Here is a 25,851-nt window from a genome sequence, read left to right as displayed (position 1 = left end):
ATAGAAGAGGATGGCACATGAAAAGTAAAAAAGGTGGATAGCTGGAGCAAAAGTGGAAGAGTAATGGAAGGAAGAAAGGAAGGAAAGTATGAGCCTGTAAGGAGTGAAATAGGTAAGGAACCACGTGGACAAAGGAGCGTGTAATGGGCCGTGGATGGAGGCCTTTGTGGAAGGGGAGGGAAAGTGCAGGAATGGAATGGATAGAAGGCTTTATTCATAATACATATTGATGCTTAAAGAAAGAATAATTTCTTAGATAATTAGAATTTAAAAAAAGAGGTGTTTTGTTTCTGCTTAAATACAATATGATATCCTACGCAATGACCCAAACAAATGTTTCTCTATCAGAAGGGACAGACAGCCTCCATGAAATGTTATAGACCTGGTGCTTTTACTTCTGCGGATGTTTGTTCCTGTGTGCGTTTTGACAGGCAGAACAGACAGTGACAGTCTCCGACACAGAGACACAGATGGCTGTGTGACGCACGCAACTCCAATAAACCCAAAAACCCACAGAAACCTAGCGAATGCAGGGGCAGGAGGGAGGGAGGGAGGGAGGGAGGGAGGGAGGGCAGGAGGGGAGGAGGGAGGGAGGGCAGGAGGGAGGGAAGGGGATTTATCTTCCCAGCAAACAGTTTGTTTGAACAGAAGAATTAGGCCAAATCATTCCAATGCCCTTATCAAAACAATTTTATCGGGGCTGGAATTTGGAACATTCAATCTCTCTGTTACATGTAGCACAACCAGGACAGTGTGTCTTCTACTATATCTTTCTCATGCCAGGGCCAGCAGTCTCACACAGTGAAAGAAAGACCTCTAAAACTTGGTTTGAGTCATGTCATTCTGGAGGTCCAATTTCTGTTTTCTTGTCTCTCTACCTACTCACTTCTCACTCAGCTAAACCTCCTTTCCATCTTTCTCAGTTGCACTTAGATTCTACTATAAATTGGATTACATTTTTGCGTATTTTAAGTCACCAATAACGACGATTTAACATTTCAGAGTAACGTGTCTTAAGCGTCAAAATGGCCGACTCACCAACTTGGTCCTGGATGTCGTCGGCCACACCCGGCACCTTGTAGAGAAGTCCCAGAGACTGGTTCATACGCTCCTCAATGACACGCAGGTGGGTCAGTACCTTTTATACACACATGCACATAAGCACATATAAAACTGCATCCGCTTCTTCAGGAAAAAAAGAAAATGCATAATATATTTAGTAAAGTGGCTTCATTTACAAGTAAAATGATGATGCTACCTGAGGTCTGATCTGCGCAGCCTTCTTGGGATCCACCATGCGGACGTGTTCAAAGTGTTTGAGGGTGTGCTGCCTGTCCTTCTGCTCGGCACGCACATACTTCTTCAACAGGCTGAAGACGTGGCGAGGCTACAAAAGACAATGACAGATGGTTAAGAGCAGAGGAAGGACAGTGAAATATGTATATACAGTCTGGATCAGAAAACAAACCTTTGTACTTGCAACCAAAATCCTACTATAGCTAACATTTGTAAAACACGCCGTTGATACAAATCAGTCAGTAACATTGTTTTTCTCCAAATCTATTCTGCTTATCAGAAGATAAGATATTTATTTAACCTCAGACATTAATCAAAATGCCAAATTTACAACAGTGATTTCATAGATTGCAAACCGATGCATTTATCTTATTTTACAAAGCATATACTGAAGGGCTCCATTTTTTGGGGTATTAACAGAGGCGAAATATAGAAGCAAAGGATCAGCAAAACAACACAAACAGGAGAGTTATTCAGAAATATATCTTGATGAATAGCTGAGAATGGTAAAAGCAACAACAAGAAGGTGGGGAATGGCAACAGTAATAGAGTGTGGATCGGGTCGACAGGCATTAAGATATTTATGTCCGAGCCCGACCCGAGTCAGACAGTTAAAATCTATTTTTTTTCTCATACTAATGACACATGTACATTTGTTTGTGTGGAAAGCCCGTTTTTATTAAGCAACTGTAGGAAGGCATTCGGAAATGTCAACAGATGAGCGCATCAGCGCACACGGGGCAACAAGCGCACGTTAACACAGGCGCACGTTGTGTGTGTGTCACAAAATGAACCTTTGCATCAAGTGAAACAGGCCCATTGGCTACCTACATAATAAGCCGTTTAAATTTAAAATGTTCAATGCCTTATCACGCTGATGTGACCGAGCCCGACCAAAACATCATTTCTAAATATCTGTCCGAACCCGGCCCGGCCCGTCGGGTACTGCCGGGTCCCATTGTGCTCGGGTCGGGTATCCATCCTCAAAACAGTAAGCCCCGCAAGAAAATACTATCTTAAAAAGCACAGTGAATCACAGGGGAAGTGACCTTGGTAATAAACGAACACTGCCATCATCTGCATCGGTTAGAGGAAAGAAGATCACTGCTGAACTGTGTATATAGCGTACCCTGGGTGGGTCCTGCTGCAGCGCCGTCAGGTAGCTCTCCAGAGCCAGGCGGCGGCGATCATTAAGCAGAGCCTCCACCCGAGCCATGTGGGTCTCCACCAGCTGCTGCCGTTCACTGGCTGCCTCCTGCTCCAGTGCCTCCACCTTCTCCTGGAAACGCTGCACAAATTGCAACATATACATAAAAAAAGGACACCAAAAACATCAGGTGGTTTTGTATACGTCCAGAATGTGCATGTTTTACCTGGATAACTGCCTTCTTGTCAGCACGTGGAAGATTCTTAGCTTCCCTCTCAGCCTCCTCCCACTCTCTCATCACCTGAGTACAGAAATTGAAAAAAAAGGGTTAATGTAACTTGTCAAATCTACTTTATCTTTCCACATGTTCTATCATGGGTTGATTTTACACTTGAGTGAAACATCTTGTTGCTCTTGGTAGTGTGGAAGAAAATTGACATTTTACACAGCTATGAAAAGACAAGTGGTCTGCACTGCAGAGGGTAAATAACAGATCCTTCTGGTCCGTGTAAATAATCCTTTCAGATTGAGAATGTTGAAATGAGGGAGTTTCTGCTTTATGAATCACAGAGGGATTGTGCTAGGTCAAAGTGTAGTAAGACAATAAAAGTCCTACATCAACAGTTTGCGCTCCCCTTTTTGATCGGTTACATCCTCTTTACGGATGATGATTTACACCTCAATTTCATCCTTACTGGGTGGATTCTTTAATTCAACAACAAAGATGACCAAACAGTATCTGTAAGAATTAAGTCAACTATGTGACGATGCTGCGCCTGTAGCTACCTTCACAAAACAAAGAGCTATCCAAAGTGGTGTACAATCAAAGAAAAACAACGCTTAGAGACACAAGGTTGTTCGTGTTCTTGTCTAGAGCTTTGAAAACAGTGACATTATTGTGGACCATCTGGCTCTGCCGGAGCGTGAGCCGATTGATTAAAGAATACAATTAAAGTTGAATTGGCTCGGTCGCCTTCACAATCTCACCCATTCGTTTTTACTTGACGCACCTTTTCTCCCTCCATTAATGTCCTCTCTCTACTAAAAAAAAAAAAATCCTGTCTGTTCACCCTGCTTAGCTACCATTACTCATTCATGTGTATGCAGTGTCTGCTGATCAGCTTTCAGTGTGCTGAATTAAAAAAACACAAAAAAAAATAAAAATAAAAAAAAAACATCCACAGTAAAAACATAACATCCTCCCTCCTCATTTATTCTCTTTGCCTCCTCTCTCCATCAGTACCTGGGACATCCTCTCGCGGTGCTTAGCCTCCAGGCTTTCTTTGGCCTTCTGGAAGTGGGCATGTTCGTTTTCATCAGCAGGTGTCTCCAGGTAGTGGTCCACAGCATCAGGGGAGCTGGGCGTAGCTGTGGGTACTGCATGAAATGGAAGTAGAGGGAGAAAAAAAATAAATAAAATAAAAGGAGGCAGAGAGGGTGAAAAGCCTTTTAGTGAAGCATCTTTTTATTGCACACTTTTATTTGGTTGATCTAGGGACTGGCTGTGTTGCTTCGGCACACACAAACACACAGAGCCTAAAAATGGGTTAATAGGGTTAGTGCGAGATCAGGAGAGAAAGAAAAGATGGTAGCTGTAGCTGGAAGCCATCACCCTCCAAAAGCAAACAAGTGAATGTCTCAGATGACCCGCAGTCTTTTGTTGAAGAGAAACAAAACCCCTCTTTCATTTATATAACTTCATCCAGAGCGTGATACGGCTCTCATGCCAAAAACACTGATGCAGGAATATATCCTCTTGGCTCAAAAGCACGGACTGAATTTTGGTCGACTTACTAGCAAGAAATATAAATGGACCACAAAGTGCGTGACACCTGGATTTAAATCAGTGGAAAGTTGATTATCTTTCATCGGTGTGCTTTCAAAAGTGGTTGGTAGTATGTGTGTTAATCTCTGTGTGTGTGTGTGTGTGTGCGCGTGCGTGCGCGCATGCGTGAAGGTCACACGTCATGTGAAATTGGTTATGTCTGATAAGAGCGCATGACTGCACAGGACTAAAAAAAAAAAAAAATTTGTTATTCACTTTGACCTAAGCCGAGTGTTCTATTAGCCTGGACTCCTGAAAATCATTTAAAGGGTCAGTTCACCTGAATGACGATTTCTCACGATTTCATCCACACATACAGATAGTTTGGGTTTTATTTACCCAGGTTGAGAGATTTCTGCCTCCACCCCAACACAATGATGGGGTGGGGGGGGGTGGCACTGCAGTACTTTCTCACCTCCAAAATACTCCGAGCAGAAATCTCACACCTATAAACACACACTTGATAAAATTAGATCAAAATAAAGGGGGATGGAGATGGCAGGACTCCATTTCGCTGCAGGGCATATCATGCTCTTCCACACTGAAATGCACAGATTCACGAATATATCAAGCAAGGTCACTGAACCCCACACCCACACAAAATAGGTTGGCAGTTCCAAGACTGAGTGTTTTTTTCACAGATTAGTAGCAATGTGTGAAAAAAACCATCAAGCAATCATCCTCATCAGTATTGCCACTGATAATCAATCATCATAATGAGATGTCAAAGGCAGGTATGCTCTTAGAGTGTGTAATGGTGTATTGATGAGTTTTTCCCCTACCTCTACCAAGGGAATATTTCACATTTTCAAAATTGCAGGAGGGTAATTTAACATTTGATTTAAATAAATGTAATAAAGTAACCAGAACCTATTTCCTACGTGACAAGGATGGAAGAATGTAAGCAAGCCTGTAACACTTGAGGGATGTAAGGGATAATGTGCAGCGAGGTAAGGATTATTGCTAAATAATTCCTGCCTGGATGATTTTACAGCTCAAATTCAATATAAAGTAATACATAAGACGAGGCCCGTGAAACGACTGTAATCACTGAAATAACAGCAGTTATCATAGATTCTCTATAGGGCAACAACACTGTAACCATGGCAATGTAAAGAAATATCTAGAGAATGGCATTCAGCATGTAAAGCAATTGCCCATGAAAATGAATCCTCCTCATTTATATTTCATATTTTGGCACCATGTTTCACAACCTAATTCTAATAGAAATCCCGAAATTAAACTTTAATCTGGTATTCTGAAATACCAAACCTCTTCATTGAGGATTCAGAGAAGCCATGTAGTACAATTTCTTTTTTATTGCTATGGCTTTAATATAACGGCTAAAACACATCTCCAGCTTTTGAAAAAGAACAAGGTCCAGTTGCTCAAGGTAAACATTTTATACCTATCTTACACACTAGAAGGCATAAAGAGAACAGTGAGCGTACACCCGATCAGGTCGGTGGCTTTAAGAATCCACAAAGGGGTTACGGGAAAGTTAAAGTCTGTTTTTAGTGCACACCCACAACCACACACAGAGTAAAGTTTAGCCAGAAATGGAGCTGACGGGTAAGAAATGTCTAGAAGAGAAGCACACCAAGCAAGAAACTTTTGAGCATCTGGCTAGTGGACAGCTTAAATAGACAGCGAGTAAAAGCGAGGGTTAGAGACACACTGGCTGCTGGTTGAAGTTAGCTGCTGGCGGGCAAGACTTACTGACACTGCTGCAGACAGACAGGCAGTACTCCTCTGAGTCAAAGTTATTCCTGTTGCCTCCGCAGCCGCCGTAGATAAACTGAGCACAGCGGCCCTCTTGGTGGTCAAAGTACCAGCGGGGCAGCATGGCCCGGCATGGACCAGTCTCTGCATTGGCCCAGCACACATCTTGGAGAACACACACACACGTACAAGCTTGTCATCAGTACACTGCCACAAAAGTCTATTTAGCTCACCACACTGTACACCATGTAAGTGCATCATCTTTATGTTGAGTTCTATGAAAAGATCTCAAGCGTGTTCACATAGAAAACATGCCACTTAAAATTCAAGAACATGTAATATAAAATACCCAATGTCACATACAGTAGCATGTAAAGATAACCAGGCTTAAGCATTATTAATGCTACTTGGAATTGAATTAAAGACCAATTTAACGCTAAAATTAAGAAACAAAGCCAGAACAACCAGTTCTGATTTTAATGGAACGTAGCTAATGAAATCCCTGAAATGATAAACGAGCACAATAAGAAAAATGACAGCAGGAAATTAATTGATGAGGAAAACGAAGTTCAAAGCATAAGAAATGGAGAGAAAAACACATTTTGTATGTTGTACTACAAAGCTCGTTCCACATTAATCTAAATGCAAAGAAACCTGTCATCTGATTACTGTATTTAAGATGTTAGCATTTCTTTAGCAGCCTTCAATTTGGGACATTTCCAAGGCTTTTCAAGGACCTCCAGATACCCAATCTCAGATACCACCATTTATACCAGAGGATGAGACCCTGACATGTTCCTCACCTCTGACAACCTCTTCCACAGACTCGGTGGTGGTGGTAGTGGTTGTGGTCGTCATGGCAACGCTGGTGGTGGGCTCGTCGGCATCATCGTTGTCGTCGAGGGTGTCGACAATGACGTCATCTCCCTCTTCTTCCTCTTCCTCCACCACTTCTTCGTCCTCCTCTCCGTCTCCATCCTGGTCGTTGCTCAGCACGTCCTCTTCCTCCTCCTCGTCATTTTCCTCGGCTACCACCTCCTCCTCCTCCTCTTCTTCCTCCTCCTCCTCCTCCTCCACCTCTTCCTTGTCCTCCTCGACCACAGATGGCCTGGTTTCCTCTTGCTGCTCCGCTGGCTCTGGCTCCCGCACCATACTGGGAGGGAAGGAGGGATGGGAGAAAAAGAGAGATGGGAGGGGGGGGAGGGAGAAAATGAAGGAAAGGGAGGAACCGATTTAAGGGAGACATATGGAGAGAACAAGAGCAATCGGGGGAAGGAGAGGTGACAAAGGAGGAGGGATGAGGAAATAAGGAAGACAAGGAGGATGAATGTGAAGGAGAGAAGGACAAAGACTTTAAACCTTGGCTGAAAGAAGAGAAATGTATCCTGACGGCAATGTTGAAAAGGAAAGCGGCAATATCTCTGATCATCTGAGCACTGATGTATCGCTCTGCTGCTGCCTTGCCCTCATTTATCGGAGCGTGCCGTGTGTGTACCTGTTGTCAGAGTAATCCGTCTCCGCTCCACCCCACCAGACATCGGAATCATCAGCGTCCTGCTCGGCGCTGTCGGCGTCACGCTCCGCCCCCGCGGGACAGCACACAAACTCCACTCCTCTGAAACGGTCGATGCCGCACGGCAACAGCATACCATAGTCGTGGAGATTCATGGTGCGGTCTCCACAGGACTACAGACATGTAGAACAAGAAGGACACACACAGACAAAGAATAGATCAGTGACTGTTCCTGCTAGTCGTTGCAGTAGTTTAGTGGTGTGTGTGTGTGTGTGTGTATATACACTCACCTCCTTGGCTACAGTGTGCCAGTGCAGGTGGCTCTCACACTGGTCCATACGCTCCTGGTGCAGGAACTTGCACTTGTCAGGAACAAGCAGGGCGTCGCTCACAAACTCTCCCACTGCAGCAAAAACAATATCAAAATGTATTATTAATACACAATGGGCAGTTTTAGCCCAGCCTTCTGACAGACTGAAGATACATTTCAACCAACAGTGATGACTCTGATAAAGCATTTCTGCATAGCTGACTCCTAACTGCTTAGTTGCTATGGTAACTCTTGTCTTGTGGTAACCAGAGCCAGACAGTGGTCTTTTCTTTGTTTCCCACTACTTTCTAGAAATGCTTTCACACACACGCACTGGAAAACTGTGGATGGGTTAAAACATATATTGGGACTCACCCAGGCAGCGGTAGGGCACCACAATGTGCATGTGACTGCGACACTGCTTGCGTCCCTTCTTGCACCAGTTCTGGATGCTGACTGGCTGGTTGGCCTCCACCACATTGGTAATCTGGAGCTCTGGGTACACCTACACACACACACGGCATTATATATCAGGATGGCGTCATAACATGAAAAAGGTGAAAGAGAGTGGAACAGGTGCTCCCCTTCACATCAACAATGTATAATGAACACCGGTAACTTCTATCCATCACTTAACGTTCCGTGTGTGTCACACACACACACACACACACACACACACACACACACACACACACACACACACACACACACACACACACACACACACACACACACACACACACACACACACACACACACACACACACACACACAAAACACACACACACACACAAATATCTCAACCAATTTCTACCAATTTACTGCCTTTGTTAACATAACATGCTCCCTTACTTCAGAAAAAGTGTTTTTGACAAGATGCTTTAAAAAAGTAGAAGAAATCTTTGCATTATGTAGTGCGCCCCTGATGCGGTCTCTGCGTGTCAGACTCTGCTGCGTTTACCTCTATGTTCCTCTCAGCCATGCATCTGCCTCGGCACAATATTCCTAGTCGATGTGTCATCCCTCCCCAAATACATGTTTTTTCATGACACCTCTTCAGTTTTCTCTCCTCTCATGCCTCTCCAAATGCAGAGGAAAATAATAAATATTCCATAAACTTCTCGGTCCCTTGTCACTCTCACATTTGCAATTAGACTATTCCAGTCAGCTTTGGGTAGGAAAATGCTCCATATCTCTATTTCTCCTTTTGATATTTGAAATACAAAATGTTAAAACAAGTTGAACCCGGGACTTAAAGCTGATCCTGTAAGCATTTGTTTCGTTATCACTGGATTTGTTATCAGTGGTAACAATGGAGACCTTATCCTGCTTTGAGTCTGTCTTACATGTTTTTTAGAGAAATCATCAACCTCTGCTTATCAGACAAAATCACTTTTTAGCATTTTTCTCTTAACATAGTGCATTTATGCAGTGACAGCCTACACTGCTGGAATATTCCCCAAATAAATGTGGTTTAGTGGTTGGAGGACAGCAGTTTTTTTTGGGCAAACAACACAGTGGTTCGCTGTGTTGTCGTTCTGCATTTGGTTTGGTAAGCTTCACACTAACTAATTTAAGCTTTTAAAGTAAAGTCACATGGACTTAAGCAGCTTGTTTACCGAGCTGAGTTTCTGCATCATGTCACCCTGCCAAATTGGGGATTTTGTTGAATAAAAACAAATCTGTTTGCGGTCTCTGTAACCCACTGATGGACTTCTGTGTTCTTATATTCGCTCAGTCCAGCAAGAAAACAATACCTCCGTCTGCCCTCTAACATCCACATTACTGTTAGTTTCGTGTTGTTGGATCAGATTGTCATGACAGAGACTCACATTTCCAGGCATCTTTGCATGCATTTTATTGGTACCACCTATGTTTGAAAATTGTTCTCACTTGCCCAAACATACCAAAATAAAATTGCAAATCCACTAGAAAATGAAAAATTAGACCAGCCAATCTTGCTTGTTGTGAACCCCCCTAACATATTCTGCATTGCTACCTGCTCAATCATCGTAATTTCACTCTGAGAGTCAGCTTAATGGCTAAAACGTAAATTATCCGACCCACAAATTCAACGAAAAATGTAATTACTATAACAATGTATCATCTTGGCTTATTGCTCACTCAAAACAAAATAAATACTGGGTAATTACGGTTTAAGTATTCCATAGATCACAGCATACGTGGCCAAATGAGAACCATTTTCAAGGCATGACAGGCACTGAAAACGATGATTACAAATGGTCTCCTAACCCCTTCTGCTACCAAAAAGACATTAGAGTTTTACCTTCACACTATTATTTTATAATACAAATTTATAATAAGATTATAATACTATCCTGACACCCCATATCTATTCCCCCACCCTTTCTACACCCATTTCCGGGTTCTTACGACAAATACACACAATAAAGATTGATATCAGCTTTAAAAGGTGGATTAATATGATCATGTAATATCAGACTTAACTGATTCCACAGGGGGAAATAAACTGTTGTACATAGGAAAAAGAACGGCTTCTGTTTGGTTGATCTCCCAGGCTGGAATCCATACAACCACACACTCCCCACACTTTACCTCCTGGCAGTACTGCAGGATGCCCTCTTTGGTGCCGATGCAGCTCTTGGTGCCCGAGGGGTCCGGCTCCCACTTGCCGCTCTGCACGTTAATGTGCATGTTGAGTTTACCGCAAAACATGGCCACCTGGGGCTCTGCCAACAGACCCATAGAAACATCTGTAGGCACCTAGGGGTGGGGAGAGAAAAGGAGAGAGATTTAATGAGATATACAGCTCATGTTAAACTCCTTGAGCACTTGTGCTGAAAAATGCAAGGCGGACGCAATTAAATTTCATTACTCAGATAGAGGGGGGCCGGGAGAGGAGAGGAGATTAACGTGTTAGATGAAAAGTAAGATGAGGTGAGCTGGTTCAACATGAGGAGCGTGGAGAGAGAGGATGGAAAGAAGAAAGGGAAAGCCAAAGATGAGGCAGAAGCGAAAGGAGGGTAGAAACAACGTTTCCTCTCCCAATTCCATCAACATTTTGGGTTTCAGTTCTATGATTTGTCATTCAAACTCTACACTGTGGCAGTGCGAGCATCATGTTCAACGCCTGTGTTCATATGTGCCACTGGGTGCTGTCAAGTCTGCAAAAAGTCTTGCTGAAAAATTATGGAAAAACAGTGTAAAAGAAATGATGGGAGATCAAAAATCAACAGATTTGGAGGAATAAATTGCCTCAAACAACAAGCCTGCTGTTTATGCACACACACACACACACACACACACACACACACACACACACACACACACACACACACACACACTCAACTGCCCTGTGCAATACCATTTATGGGAATGGTGTACATCTCTGTGCCCATGTCAGCTTTTTTTCTTAGACAGTATAGCGTTTATATAACCCTCTGTTGATTCATTTTGGGTTATTTTCTCTGTTAGGGCAGCACATAGTGAGCATAAGAGCAGGTTGGCTGGAAGCAAGGGGAGTATGAGGAAACATACGTGTGTGTGTGTGTGTGTGTGTGTGTGTGCGCGACAGAGAGCGTAAGTGGGCCTTTGGCATGTATGTTTATATTTTTGTGTTAATTTCTGTGTTGGTTTGTGCGTCTGCGTGTGAGTGTGCCATTGCAGTCTGCCTGCATAAGGAGGTTTTGTGCTGAAGTTCCCTGAGGAGAGGAGGTGCAGACAAACCACTGAATGTCTGCATTGTACAGGCAAATGAGCTAGAACAAAATGGGAGGGAATACTGGGGGAAACGGAGAAGGAGACAGAGGGAGGGAGGAGAGCAACTGTTGCCATTGTGTGCTCCCTAATCTTGTTAATGGTTTTGAAGGCTCTGGCAGGCAAACAAATGGTTTTTTGTGAGATGGATAGCATATTTTTTCCTCCAGACTTTATTCTTTTCAAGCAGCCAGGGGCACAAAAGTCCTCTTCCAATATGAGAATAGCTGATGGGGGCCATCAATTTAGGCCTAGATCAATTTGAAGCTGAAAACTTAAATCTTTGGATCAATTTAGCAGTCACGCATCTATGGAGAGATAAACTTTATTAGCTTTCATTAAATTCAATGTATACACATTGACTGCATTTATACACTTTATCAGAAGAAGAAAACAGCGTTCTCTGGTCATTTTATATTTTAGCGTGTGCCTAATATTTTTGTCCTGTTTCCATAGGTGAAATACGATATATTTATACATGGCATGCTTATTAAAGCCTCTCAGAATGTCACCACAAATAATTCCAAAATGTGTGAATTAAAACTGAAAGTTTCTTTGTAAGACAAACCCAGAGTGTGACAAGCAAAGACAAAGCTAATTAAGGGGCAAAGATCATGAGTGGATGGAGTCACACCTCTGGTTTTGGGGAGTGCATCATCTACCTGTAAAGTCAGAAACTACAAAAATGACAGTTTCTGACTGAACACGGGCTTTGCTCGACATGTCCTGTATTCTCATCATGTATTCGAAAGAATTGGTAAGGAGCGCTCAATAAAATACTTCAGTATGTAATGAAGCCTACCATTTCCATTAGTCTCACTGTATGAATAAAGGAAGCAACTGCCAAAAACGTGTACTAATGGGTTCTTGGAGGTTCAACCATCTACTGCAGTGAAATGAGGGTAAAATGATCATGACCAGCTTACACTTCCATGGGTCAAACATGCACCTGCAAAGTTCACTTCCTTCACAGGCCAACGTGAGGAGCCGCAAGCTGTGGTAGCAACACACACACACAAACACACACCCCTCCTCAGCTCCAACACATGGCAACTTAACACTGGTGGCCATCAGTCTTGACATCAGGCCATCTGCCCCACACAGGGTGATTTAGAAGTTTGCTGCTCGATTCCCACACTGCCATCTGTGAGTGAGCAGCGCTGACGGGAAACAGATCAAATCCCATCCTGCTCATTGACAGCTAAACCCAAGGCAAAGTGAGAGCAGAAAGTTTTCAAATAATCTTTAAAAAGTCAAGTGCAATCTTTTAATTAACTCACTTTCTGGGTGCACAGTTTCATTTTGACCTTATCTGCCCACCCTCTGGCCTCTCTCTGTCACTTACTGAAGGAGATAAACCAACGTCCTCTCTGCTTGAGGCATAGGTAGGCAAATCTGTGCCAACTGCTCGCTCACATTCAAATTCTTTGTGTCATCCTCTTTCGGCTGGCAAATCATATCCTCGCCAATCGCTCCTCTTCTCCTCCCTGCCTCTCAGCCTCTCCACTGCTATCTCTCAACCGCTCTGTCTTGTACTGAAGGAGAACGAGGGGGAAGGGAGGGGATCGGCCAAGCCGTCGCTGCAAGCTTATAAATCAGAGTCCCAGGTTGATGGCGAAGGCAGGAGCGGGAGGAGAAAGTGAGAGCAAGAACAATAACCACAATGGCGAGAGACGGGGAGAGATTGGAGGACAGATGAATTGGACAATAAGCCTTCGGGCTTGAGCAGAAGGTCAAGCGCTCTGTGAAACAGAAAGGACGTGGGGATGGAGGGCCAGAGACCGGAGGCGGCTGACAGAAATCATTTAAGGCTTAAAAAGTGAAAAGATAGAAGGCCTAGAGAAAATGTGTCAGTTAAGTTCAGTGTCGACTACATCAACATTTTCCAAAAGATCCTCCTGGCAAACGGTAATGCCACCGATTATACGGTCAGCAGAAATAATCACTGCAATCACGGCTGGAGAAATAAGGTATTGCACACAGTCACCATTTTGCAAAACCTCCAAGAAAAAAAGGAAATATAAGAACAGTAAGAGTAAATGGCTTGTTTTTTGTTTTCAATGCTGGGAAGCTAGACTCTACCCTGAGCAAGCAACAGATGGACTAAAAAGGCAGACTGACAAATAGTGAGACACATCGGCAGCAGAGTGCTAGACACATGTATATTATATAAAGGAGACACCAAGCTTCCCTCCTTTCCTTCTCTCTCCGTCTTTATCCTATCTCAGCTCTGATCACATTTCTGCCAGCCGGTCATCGTGCAGGGAGGGGAGGGAACAGTAATCTGGGCACTGAGGATTAGAACGGCAGCCTGGTCAGGAGAAATATCCCCCTTTGGTCTCAATCTGGCATGATAGCCATCACCGGAACGATAGGGAATAAGCCAGAGGGAAAAGGAGGCTGACACTATATCAGATTGACCCCGAGATGATAGTTCAATTACAAGGCAGCAGAAACCCCAGTCATACATTGCTTGGAGTGCTACTTCTCCCCAACACAAATTACAATACAACTAAAGCACTGATCCATCAAAAATGTTTAACAGCTTCTTGCCACTTTTATTAATCATTTTAGTCGATGAAAGAACTCTACAGTTTGATAGAAATCAGAGCAGTAAATTGCAGTCGAGGAAGCTAGAAAAGTCATAACAATTCCATAATATAGAGAATTGCGGCAGTGTAAGATTTACGACTGCGCTTTTGTGTGCTACTTACAGAAAAAATAAAGCCAGTCACGGAAAGAAAATACAGACCTAAGCTACTAGGCCTGCTGACCCACGGGACCACAAAATCAATTTGCACGTAGCCCATGTCCAAGTTCTTAAAGCTTGGCATGTGATGTTGATTTATAAACATTACAAAGCGTTCAACATACTCATCATAATTTGAGGAGAAAATGGAATTTGTTTACTCCGAGGGAGGCACATAAAAAGGGAAACACACACACACACAAAAAAAACAGCCATTCCAACGATCTAATAATGTAATGCAATAACATACAAGTTTGTAGTAGTAAAGCGATTAAAGTCAGATTTGCTATTATAATTTGCTAGAGTGGTTTGGTACCCCAAGGAGGTTTATGATGAGCTCACTGCTGCAGTTCACATGAACCGTCCATACGTGTGTGTGTGTGTGTGTGTGTGTGAGTGTGAGTGTGAGTGTGAGTGTGAGTGTGAGTGTGTGTGTGTGTGTGTGTGTGTGATTTTGTTGCACCTCATTTGAAATCAGTTGTTATCTCAGACAGGTGACCTACTTCCACAGCTGGAAACCATAACCCAAATCACATTCTGGCAAACCTTAGACACCGCAACGTGATATTTGCTTCATCATCATGAGTCTGACTGTCATATGTTCTGCCTTATAGGAATATTCCAGTTTATTATAAAGGTCTTAATTTGTATTTTAAAAAAGGGGCACGCACTCTTGTATTAATAAATGTGGTTTGGATTAGAGCTCAAACAATAAGTATAATAATCAATTAGCAGAAATGTGCAAATGTTTTGCTCAATCGATTAATCTTTATTAGCAGTTATATTTAAGCAAAAATGCAAACTTGTAGATTTGGACTGGTTTTGTTTGTTAACAGCTCATGTTTCTTGCTTCGTAAGTGAATTTCTGCCCCTCGCCTCGCAAAGGCAAGAACATTCTCATCGATAAATGCAACTGCACAGCACTCCCGACGTGTAGGACTTTGTAAGACATAACTCTTCTTCTCCCTTTATGTAAATTGCCGAACCATCATAACCAATCTCAAAGTCATTGTGTAAAGGGACTTTAAAATGTACGGATGTGTGTGAACGAGCACGTTTATAGCTGGCGCAGTCACAGATGTGATCAGTGGCACTAAAAAGCAGAAAATAGGCAGCAAAATGTTTATTACCCATTTAATGTAAATGGGGGGTTGTCAGAAAAAGAAATATGGCATTGCACGCTTACAAACTGCAAATAAATCCATTCTTACACACACTATGTATCGTCTTACTCACACACAGAGGCTGAGAAACCGTTTAGTGTAAGCACACACACAATCTTTGAATTCTCCCCATGGGCGCTGGTCCTGCGGTGCTATTAATTGTACAGTCTTATCTGAGTGGCCCAGGCCTGCCACTGGGAGCTGGGGAAGGTGGGGGGGGTGATGTGTTAGATCATCTCTCATCCCACAGGGAGACTCCCTGGAGAGCAAGATGTGTCGCAGGACACACACACACACACACACACACACACACACACACACACACACACACACACACACACACACACACACACACACACACACACACACACACACACACACACACACACACACACACACACACACACACACACACACACACACACACACACACCTTGTAGCTAACAAGACAAGCCTCTATTGTCCAGGCCGGGACAAACTGAACCACAAGATAATGTCAACTGGTGAGTGTTGGAGATGGTCAACAATGGCTCAGATACACAGTCACTACGTAGAAGAGAGAGAAAGGCATCTCCTCCGGCAAGTGGCAGGAACACAATGCAAATAAGGCCTTATTTGTGTTATCATTGGTCGCCATTAAACATTTACAACTGCGATAACGTGTTGTGTGATACAACCAACCTATATTGCTTTCCTTTGGGTCATTAATCAATCAATTGTGGCGAAATTGAGCATAAGCCCAGACTGTCTGGGGGTTGTTTACAAGATGCGTCGCTGTGGGGATTTGTTTGCTTAGCTTGGGAGGATATGTGACGGCTGAATTAGATAAGACTGGCGAGGTGACAGAAATGCTCAACTCACAGAGCAGCAATGCTTGTGCACACGGTGCGTGCACGTCCAGATACACACACTCTATAATCACCTTGGCAAGCACGTCCTGCTGCTACTTAAAACCCTTCAGATCGTCTTTGACTGGACTTAAAGTGTGGGTGCAACGCTATCACACTCTGTGTGTGTGTGTGTGTGTGTGTGTGTGTGTGTGTGTGTGTGTAAAACTTTCTGCACCTGATGTTTGAGAAGCAGATTTAGTGGGTAGTGCGTTTCACTGATTACAGGGCGGACAGACCCTCCTCCCTCCCCCTCACACTCCCTGCTGGACAAAAGTTTAATTACAGATCAGATGTAAAACCAAACCGAACGCCTTCGTCAAATAAATAAACGGGGCAAAGCAGAAGCTCTGGCCTGAATATGTGAATGAGAAAAAAAAACTGGGTATGGGATTGATTGCCTCAAAATTGATCTCCTCACTTATTGAGCTTAAAAGGTCAAACGGGCACAATGAAACGCTTCTTCCAAGTCAAATGACAAATCAATCAAATGATTTCCCTCGCATCTCAGATCAACCACGCCCATCTGGTACAGGCGCAGTTTGTTTTTCTTTACTCAGAGCTCATCCCAGCAGTCCTCGTCTTCAAAAAGTTTCCGCTGAGTCTGTGAGGAGAGTTTGTTTGAAACATTATCTTCATTCATATTCAACGCGATTAAGCCTCGTCTCGGGGGGGTTCCTCAAGTATTAGCATCTCAGACAAATCTCTTTAAAATCTGATTAGAAGTGTGTAAGAAAAATAGTTTTGACTTCTGCCCACTTAATTTGTCTAGACATGATGGAGGGACTCTTGGTTTCCTCAGTTATAGTCACCATGGTTACGGAGCCTGCTCTCAACCCCGGGGAACTGCCTGTAATAACCTCCCCCTGTCATCGCTGTGGCAACCTGAGGCAATCCAAGTCACCTGGGAGTAGGAATTTCATCATAAGGTTGGTTTGCTTGCTCGTAAGGAAGCGCGTGTGTGTGCGCGCGTGTGTAACGTGCACGTAGCTGGGAGTGCATGCAGGTGTTTTTGTGTGCCTAAAATCAACATTAAACCAGCCTAATGGCCAGGTCATTCAGTAACGGAGTCACTCTGCAGTGGACAGCAAACAGACACAGATGGAGCTGTGATTGCCTGTGCATGCACACCCAAACATTTGTTAATATTGTTTGTTTTAAATATCCCATTAAAACCTCAGCGTTGCTGTACCTTGGCTATGTCCTTATTGCGTCATGTTACGTCATCTCCCCCCCCCGCCCAGTCGGTCATGTCACAAAAGAAACCCTCCTAATACTCAGCACGTTGGCCACTGTCTGGGCTGGATACATACTACAATCATTCTCAATATCAAGATTCAACATCTGTAGCAACATCGTCTTCATTCTCTAATTATACGCGTTAACATGTTTTTCATAATTATCTGTGTCAGATACAAATGCTCGAGAAAAAAAAAAACAACTTCACTTTGCATATTTTTTCCAAATCTGTTCATTTGCGACCATTTTCTGTCCTCAGAAAACACGCAGAATTCCATTTATAAAAAAGGCTGAAATTAACTATTGGGACCAGAAGCCTAATAGCTGGGTTTACAGCTGCATACAAATTATTTCCGGCTGAGTTGAGTGTTGTGTTACTAGGAGTCATTGTGAATCAGGGCCCTGGGGTGCTGATGGGTGTGTATATCTGGAATTGCCGTTAGTGGTTACAAGCACCACCACCGCCCAGGTAAACTGGGAACACATTATTTCCAAAAGGAAAATATAACGGAAGTATACTACCAATTTATACTTTCCTGTACTTCCTTCAACCTTAGCTTAATTCTAAATCAAATGGCTAAATGCTATAATTCGTCCTTTGAAATTATTAATACCAGCTTAACAAGAGACAATTCTATTTCCTAAATGAAAATCTAAGCGACTTGGGGTTTTCCTACAAAGCATACTGTCAAACCACACACACACACACACACACACACACACACACACACACACACACACACACACACACACACACACACACACACACACACACACACACACACACACACACACACACACACACACACACACACACACACACACACACACACACACACACACACACACACACACACACACACACACACACCTCCTGTCCACTGTACAAACACAGGAAGTCTGCCTCTATCATGGAGACCAAACAGGAAACAGATCCAGAAATAGCAGGGCACAGTCAGTAATACCAGTCCATTTTTCTGACGCAAATCTCCATCTCACCCCTCTCGTCTCATTTGCACCACACACAGTCCTTGGCATTTCAAACAAGTGTTCTAATTTCACACTCGGACTCCGAGAGGACTTTTCATCTGCAATAGATGGTGTGTCGCCCCGACTCAAAGAGGTACTAGTTTCATAAACCCTCTGAACTGTGACTCCCAAGCCGAGGGCATGCAGCACATCAGTAATATACTGTGCAGATGACAGCGTTTCAGAGAAAAAGCGAGAGTGAGAAATTGTTCTGGTGGAAAATGGTTTAAAAAAAAAAAAAAAAAAAAAAAAAAGGAGAAAGGGAGGAATAGGCGAGAAGAACGACAGGAATAACACACAGCAGCCTAATTATAGTCCAAGTACCAGGCACCTGGGGAAGACTCCAGTGCTATGGCAACCCTGAACACCCAGGACGGAGAGTGGAGACATGGCAAGAGAGGAGAGGGAGGACAAGGGGGATGAGCTGCAACCTCTGCAGGAATCAAAGATGTACTGGGTCAAAGCGGTTGCTTGGTGTGCATCCATTTCATGGAAAGAATAAGCGTGTTGAAAAGATGAAAATGTGGTTGGAATGATGGGAACCAGTAAAGGAAAAAAAAGAGACCACAGAGAGACCGGCTCCAGTGTGGTTCCAGGAAATACTTTGGTTTGTATCGATTTTGATGGAAAGATTGTGTTGGATTTGTCATATTAAACTGAAAAAAATCAAATGCTCGTTTAATTCAGCTCATTGACCAGTAAACCAAGCAAATACACCAAGGGCATACTTCTAATACCCCTACTTGTGTTTGCTAGCTATTTTAAAAGTTGTTATTTCCATTTCTGCACTTTCTGACCTTTTGGTCGGGAACATCAGCAGCATCTGGCACACTTCTATAGTTGGCAGTAGCTAGTGAAGACTTGCAATAGGAGTGAATGTTCTTTTGGAACTGTGCCTTACAAATTCAATTCAAATATTCAATTAGAACTATAAGCATGACAATATCAGGGCGTTCTCACACCTATAGGTTTGTTTGCTATGTCCGAATCAGTTTCGATTTCCCAGTGGTTCGGTTTAGTTTCACACCTGGAAAAATCCAAGCGTACCAAAATGTAAAAGACCGTTCACTCAGTTATTGGTCAGATGTGTCTTGGGCGGGAGCAAGAAAGTAAATACAGGAAGAACTTCCTGTGTTCTGGACTAGTGCATATTTCCTGCATCTTCGTAGTCAAACCAGTTAAATTGACCGCAGTCTGTGAGAGAAACGCTGCAAGCTGCTACAGTTTGCATCTTCTGCCACGTCGCAGACTGCAAAGCACACCTGACTACAGCTGACCACGCAGCTCACACTTGCGGTGTACACATACGGTAGTAGGTGCGGTTCAAGGTCGAATCACGTTCTCACCACAAACGAACCGCTCCAGAGTTTGATTGGAAGAGTAGCCTATGCTTATTTGGTCCGCTTTCGGTGCGCATCCGAGTGAGACTGACTGCTGCATTCCCACCTGCCCAAACGAACCGCACCGAGGGCGAAAACAAACTCTACTGCGATTCAACCGAACTAAATAAGGCAGGTGCGAAAGCCCCCTTAAAGTTAGGACACTGTGGGCACTGATCGTATTGAAAAATGACGACGACATTTTGTAGTGGACAGGACATAGGCCTAGCTCATTTGTAAATCCTGTCCAGACACATTTCATTTTGGGGGGTATTTTAGCCTTGTCATTTGATAGGCAGGTAGGAAACGGGGGGAGAAGTAGCAGACATGCAACAAAGGTCTCCTTGCAAATTGAACCTAGGGATGTTGTGACTATACCGTATGCTACTATATTACCAGGACTTTCATAGAGATGAATTTACTTTCTTTTTTTAAAAAGGAACAGAGGTACCAAATGTGCTGTATGCCACTCAGAGTTATCTCTAGACTGACTGACTTTGTGGAGCCATTTCATATCAGCATGACCCAAAATAAATGTCAAATTCCCAGGCACAAAAGTGGGGGCGGGACCTCTGCTGGCCTGCTCACTTATAACTGAAAGCTTTGATTTGACCTGGCATTTCTTTGGTTCATTACACCTCCACTCTGGGATCCAACAGAGAGGACGCAAGCAGCCTGTTGGATCGGCTGCACCATTAAGTCAAAACACCTCCAAGTGCTAGGCGGGTGGGTACAAGATGTGCAACGACGACATACATGTGAAGCAATACATCATCTTATACTGATTGCAGCACCATTCGTTAGTCACAGGGGAGTAAATCGACACGTACACACTTACATTATGTACCGACTCATCCGTCACACTCTGATAATGGTATGTCTGTGTGACCAAATCCAAGATTAAAACTTGATTGTATTGGCCTTGGTCAGATTATTACAGCATACTGTAGGTCATATCTCAGTGGAAGGTCAGTCACAAACATGTACAGCACATCATAGCCTTGACTGGGACACATGGCACTTATGGAGTTGTGGCTATGAAGGCATTGATGCCCTAACAAGAAATGGCAGGCACATGGTTTCCAGGTGGAGGATGTGTGTGTATGAATACTGTGGGCGTTCAGCTTGAACGTACTCGGTGCTGCCGCTGAGTAATTGCGCAGGTCAGGCCGACTTGTTTCTCGGCTTATTATTCAGATTCTGTACCAACAGCTGCTTACTCAGCAGCAGTGGAATGAAGAGTGCGTCTTTGTGGCGCACTGCTGATATTTACAGATGGAAATAACAGCCAAGTGGTGATGAATGGCGCTGTCTGGTGGGAGATTCACTCTAAGATGCGAAGTGGGAGGGATAATGGAGTGTTCCCTGAGGACTACCCGGCAATAAGGCGAGGATGGTTACATGTTTGACCTATTAGCGCAAGTTATAAGACCGTAAAACGGAAGAGGTGAGCAAGACGAAGAAGAGAGAGAAATCTTCATCCAGACCTTCACTGCTAATCAGAAAGTGTAACAAGCGAGGAAAGCCAGCTTCTTACTGTATATGCTATCAGATACTTGCTGGATCTAATCAAACCTTCTGGCATTTATCCACAGTATCTCATTCAGAGGCCAGGTTGCACTGCACAAAGCAGGCCTTTGAGCTGCACACTGGCCTGTTACCACTGAAATCAGCACTACCAGATTCCTACCATGCTTTGAAAGGGGGGATGCTACCTTTCAGTATGAACACACAAAGAAGACTCGGGACTGTGTGAGGATGACAAAAATGAGACTAAAAACAAAATGCATAACACAGGAGGAAGCAAAGAATAACAAGTAACCCCATCTTCAATGTTCACGAACGGGGAAACTTGGTTACATGCGCCTCCAAAAGACAAGCGCATCAGCGTCCTCCCCGTTTCCAGGGACCGACAGAAACAACAATATCAAAAAGGTCAGGAATTCTTTTCTCCAGGACAGACAGAGGGGGATACGGGGAGGCATTAATTGGGAGCGCGGCGGTGTCATTGCTGTTGACACAACCAAGATGGACAATGTGTGCTGAACAAGAATTTTTTATAACGATTAATATCATTATAGTTTTTTGTTTTTCCATTTAAAAATATAAATCATTACATCATCAAGCCCCAAACCAAAAAATATTCAATTTACTAAAATAGAAGTCTTTAAATTGATTATCCAAATAGTGCTGTTGATTTTCTGTCAAGCAACTAATCAATTTTAACAATTAATTTACCAATCGTTTCAGCTCAAAACGTATGTCCAGAGCAACCACTATGGAGTTTGATAGTAGGAAACGACATGGCAAACATCAGGTTTTGGGTGTCAGTCTGTCGCAATCAGAGCAAAGGCTTCTCCGTTACCAGGTCAGTCAACAATCAGAACAAAATATCCAGATATTGAGAAACTGACATAAGCCTCAGTTGACCTAATTTCAACATACCCATTAAGACATGTTGCATTTTGATTAACCGGTTTCTGACGTGTAAAAACTGTCACAGCACTTTTACTATGTACAAGTATACTGGAAGCCCTGGATTAAGCACAACGTTCAAGCTCATTCTCTGCTAAATGTAAATTACAAACTGAAGTAGACGCAGGAGACCGTGTGAACAATAGAAAGTAAAATAAGGAGATGGAAAGCAACAGAAGATATATTAGTGTCAGGCAGATTTTCTGCGTGAGCAGCAGAGAAGGTGCCAGAGAGAAACACTGGCAGCGCCAACAGGCATAATGGCATTAAACTCACTAATAAGGGGAGAGGGCTGGTCCGCCCCAGGCTGAAAGACTGCAGTATGCACACAAACAGACTGCCTGCACCCATCCAAGAGCCATTTCCCAAGGATTCACAAATACACAAAGGCTGGCATCCAACTCCCACGCTCCACACAGCGGGCTTCCTAGAGCAGTGTGTGTGTGTGTGTGTGTGTGTGTGTATGTGTGTATATATATATATATATATATATATATATATATATATATATATATATATATATATATATATATATATATATATATATATATATATATATATATATGGGCGGTCAGGAAGGCTATAAACAAGCCCTAACAAGATCAAAAACTTGCAACATCTCATTTTCAAGTCTGATTTAATCTTGCTTATAATATTGCTGAACATTTTAAACAACTTCTTCTATCTCATTTCAGCACTACTGCCTTTGATATGTATAATGTAAATACAGGCCTTTTTAAGTAAGCTAAGCAATGGATTACACCCAAAGCCATTGCTTTGCTTGATGAGCAGCCCAAACTATTCATTCCAAGTCCACTGATTATAGGCTACGTGCAGGAAACAATGAGGGTTGGCTGCCACATTTCACCTGATTACTCCGAAGAAAAAAGAACTTCAAAGCTGACCTGAAATCGCAAAGACGGCAAAAACAAGTGGCCTAAATAGAGTAGGCTATAAGAGCCATTGTTTGGCACCATCGATCTACTACAAGTGGGCCTAACAGATTTATTGTTCATGTGGCTGCTGGGAGTTACAGGAATGTGTAATTTCTCTCACACCAAGGACATGCTGTATATTCACATCACAGGATTAAGTGTTAAAATCCCTCATGGAAAAAAAAATAATCTTAGTTGGGAAATCCCTAGGTATACGTTTGTGGGTGTTTTCCAGAAACAAACATTGGAAAAGGGGCTATTACACAACTGAAATCATGACGTTTCAACAAATCGATGGGCTCTGAAAATTGATGATTTTGATTCAGTGCCAAGACCAAGTAAATGACGTGTTAAAAATAGATGTTTTTGCAGTGTATATTCAGAGTGATATACTTGGCAAAGACGCTTGAACAATGGATGAGCAGGGATTGTGTGAAACTGGGTCCACTGTAAAGACATTATTAACGAACACCTTATATTTTCAATGGGCCGATTATCACCACAAACTCTACGATGTGTTCGAAAAGAGCTCTAGAGGCAACAATGATAGTCAAAGCTCCTGTTGGCTTCCCAGTTTCCCGACCCTCGATAAATGCTGCAGTGCACCGCCGCCATCTTACTTCTCTATTCTCTACCCTCTGACTGAAATAGGAGGGAGAGCGTTCAAAATGTTTGTTTTCCGAGGTTACTGTTATCCCCACGGGTTCATTTGCTTTATTTAAGCCAGAATCTGGCGTCAACTCTTCATTGCGAGACAAAGACGTCTCACTGATTTATTTCCATTCCCAAAACACGCCCACTCCCTTAAAATGTGCTCTGGGGATGTGGAAAACGAGACAAGATGATTTTAATGTTTTCCCCGTAAGGAGTTTAAATGAGATTCAATAAACCCGAAATGACGTTGTATAACAGCACCGCTCAGAACCACTTGCGCAGTATTGTCGAGGCTACACAATGTGTTGACAAACCCAACTTGTTTGTAGCGTTTAAAATAAGCGAAAAGCAACTTCCTTCTCGGTTTTACACAAAGGAAAAAGGAAACATTTGGGGTTCATCTTTAAAATCAATGGTGACGGGCATTCTCTCCATTGTCACGAAGTCTCAACAAATCAGTTACCACACAACCACAGGCTTAAAGGGACAATTTGCCTGAGAAAAAGACATTGCGGAGCATCGGAACAGTGTAAAATAAATACGCGTTGTTTGGCTAGCTATGTCTCGGGAGGTTAATTACAAATAAAACAAAATACTAACACAATATCTAAATGTTTACGTGGTGTTGTACGACCCTGAGTGGTCTTTGGTTCACGAATACCAACGCATTCACAATCGGGGTCAAGCTAGCTAGACTTTTACACAAGACTACCGGTTACAATCTTCAACATAAAACAATATGCAAAAGCTCTGCCGTTGTTTTAATACAGTGAAGTAGCTAGCTAAGCTAACCCAGCTAGGACCTAGGGTTATTCCACTAGGTACTCCTGGCTAATGTCAGGTCGCAGGGAAATAAAATGGATGAAATAAGACTCAAGGAGCTTGGACTACATTTTGTTGTGCAACCATTTGTTGTAAAATGACAATAAATTATCCTTGAATCTTTTAGTTACTTAATTTGATAAAATGTTAGCTAATTGCCTAGTTTATAACCTCTCCCTCGCTCCCCCTTCAAACATATTCTAAGCTTTAGCTCTTAAAGTACGAGCGTCTAACTTCCGGTCTAGCTGTAGCTAACGCTAGCTAACTTGATGCAGCTGACAGCAACAATATGGTGGAAATACTACAAAAAAACGGATTTTCTTACCTCGGCAGCAAGAGCCGAAGCCGCTACAGCCAGCAGCAGTAAAGCTACTCGGTCCCCCATGTCGTTTCGCTGACACGACGCTCCTAAAGGCAGCGTTTCACCGAACGGTTTAACGTTTGCGTCGGGAGAAAAACTGAGTGTGTTCGGCGCCGGTGACTCCCGTTGTCTGATAGTGAGCGATACCGAGACTGCACAGCTGCTCAGCGCCTGATCACCTGACCGCAGCGGAGTGACACACACACACACACACACACACACACACACACACACACACACACACACACACACACACACACACACACACACACACACACACACACACACACACACACACACACACACACACACACACACACACACACACACACACAGTGACGCACGTGCACACATTTTATTCCCGTTTTTACGCACAACACCCATTGCCCACACATGCGCACATTATTGATCATTCATATGAAGAAATGGACGCTGTCATTGTTCATACTTTAAAAACGTTTTAATCACATCTTTAATTTACAACTACTAAAACAGCAAAGAAACACTTAAAATCATTTACCTGACACCCTATTACAGTTAAATCCCTTCCATCATTCATAGTCATAGCAGTGAGGTCAAATCACTTTCAATTAACCTACAAACCTGA

General features: G+C 43.1%; 1 protein-coding gene across 1 annotated transcript in view; it reads right to left on the bottom strand.

Moving 5' to 3' along the window:
* The window catches only part of appa (amyloid beta (A4) precursor protein a), a 31,814-nt gene extending 6,399 nt beyond the window's left edge, over positions 1-25,415 (bottom strand). The window contains exons 1-12 of the mRNA XM_039793814.1: positions 25,209-25,415; positions 10,391-10,558; positions 8,189-8,318; positions 7,794-7,906; positions 7,486-7,676; positions 6,794-7,143; positions 5,988-6,155; positions 3,687-3,820; positions 2,670-2,744; positions 2,426-2,584; positions 1,259-1,387; positions 1,009-1,138 (exon numbers count right to left, since the gene is read on the bottom strand). Of these exons, the coding sequence (XP_039649748.1) occupies positions 1,009-1,138; positions 1,259-1,387; positions 2,426-2,584; positions 2,670-2,744; positions 3,687-3,820; positions 5,988-6,155; positions 6,794-7,143; positions 7,486-7,676; positions 7,794-7,906; positions 8,189-8,318; positions 10,391-10,558; positions 25,209-25,268 (1,807 nt within the window). The 5' untranslated portion in view covers positions 25,269-25,415. The remainder of the gene's footprint in view (positions 1-1,008; positions 1,139-1,258; positions 1,388-2,425; positions 2,585-2,669; positions 2,745-3,686; positions 3,821-5,987; positions 6,156-6,793; positions 7,144-7,485; positions 7,677-7,793; positions 7,907-8,188; positions 8,319-10,390; positions 10,559-25,208) is intronic.
* Between the last annotated feature and the right edge of the window lie 436 nt (positions 25,416-25,851).

Source organism: Perca fluviatilis, chromosome 24, assembly GCF_010015445.1.
Source record: "Perca fluviatilis chromosome 24, GENO_Pfluv_1.0, whole genome shotgun sequence".
Taxonomy (NCBI): domain Eukaryota; kingdom Metazoa; phylum Chordata; class Actinopteri; order Perciformes; family Percidae; genus Perca; species Perca fluviatilis.
The sequence above is the reverse complement of the archived record's forward strand: the minus strand, read 5'-3'. Positions and strand labels throughout refer to the sequence as shown.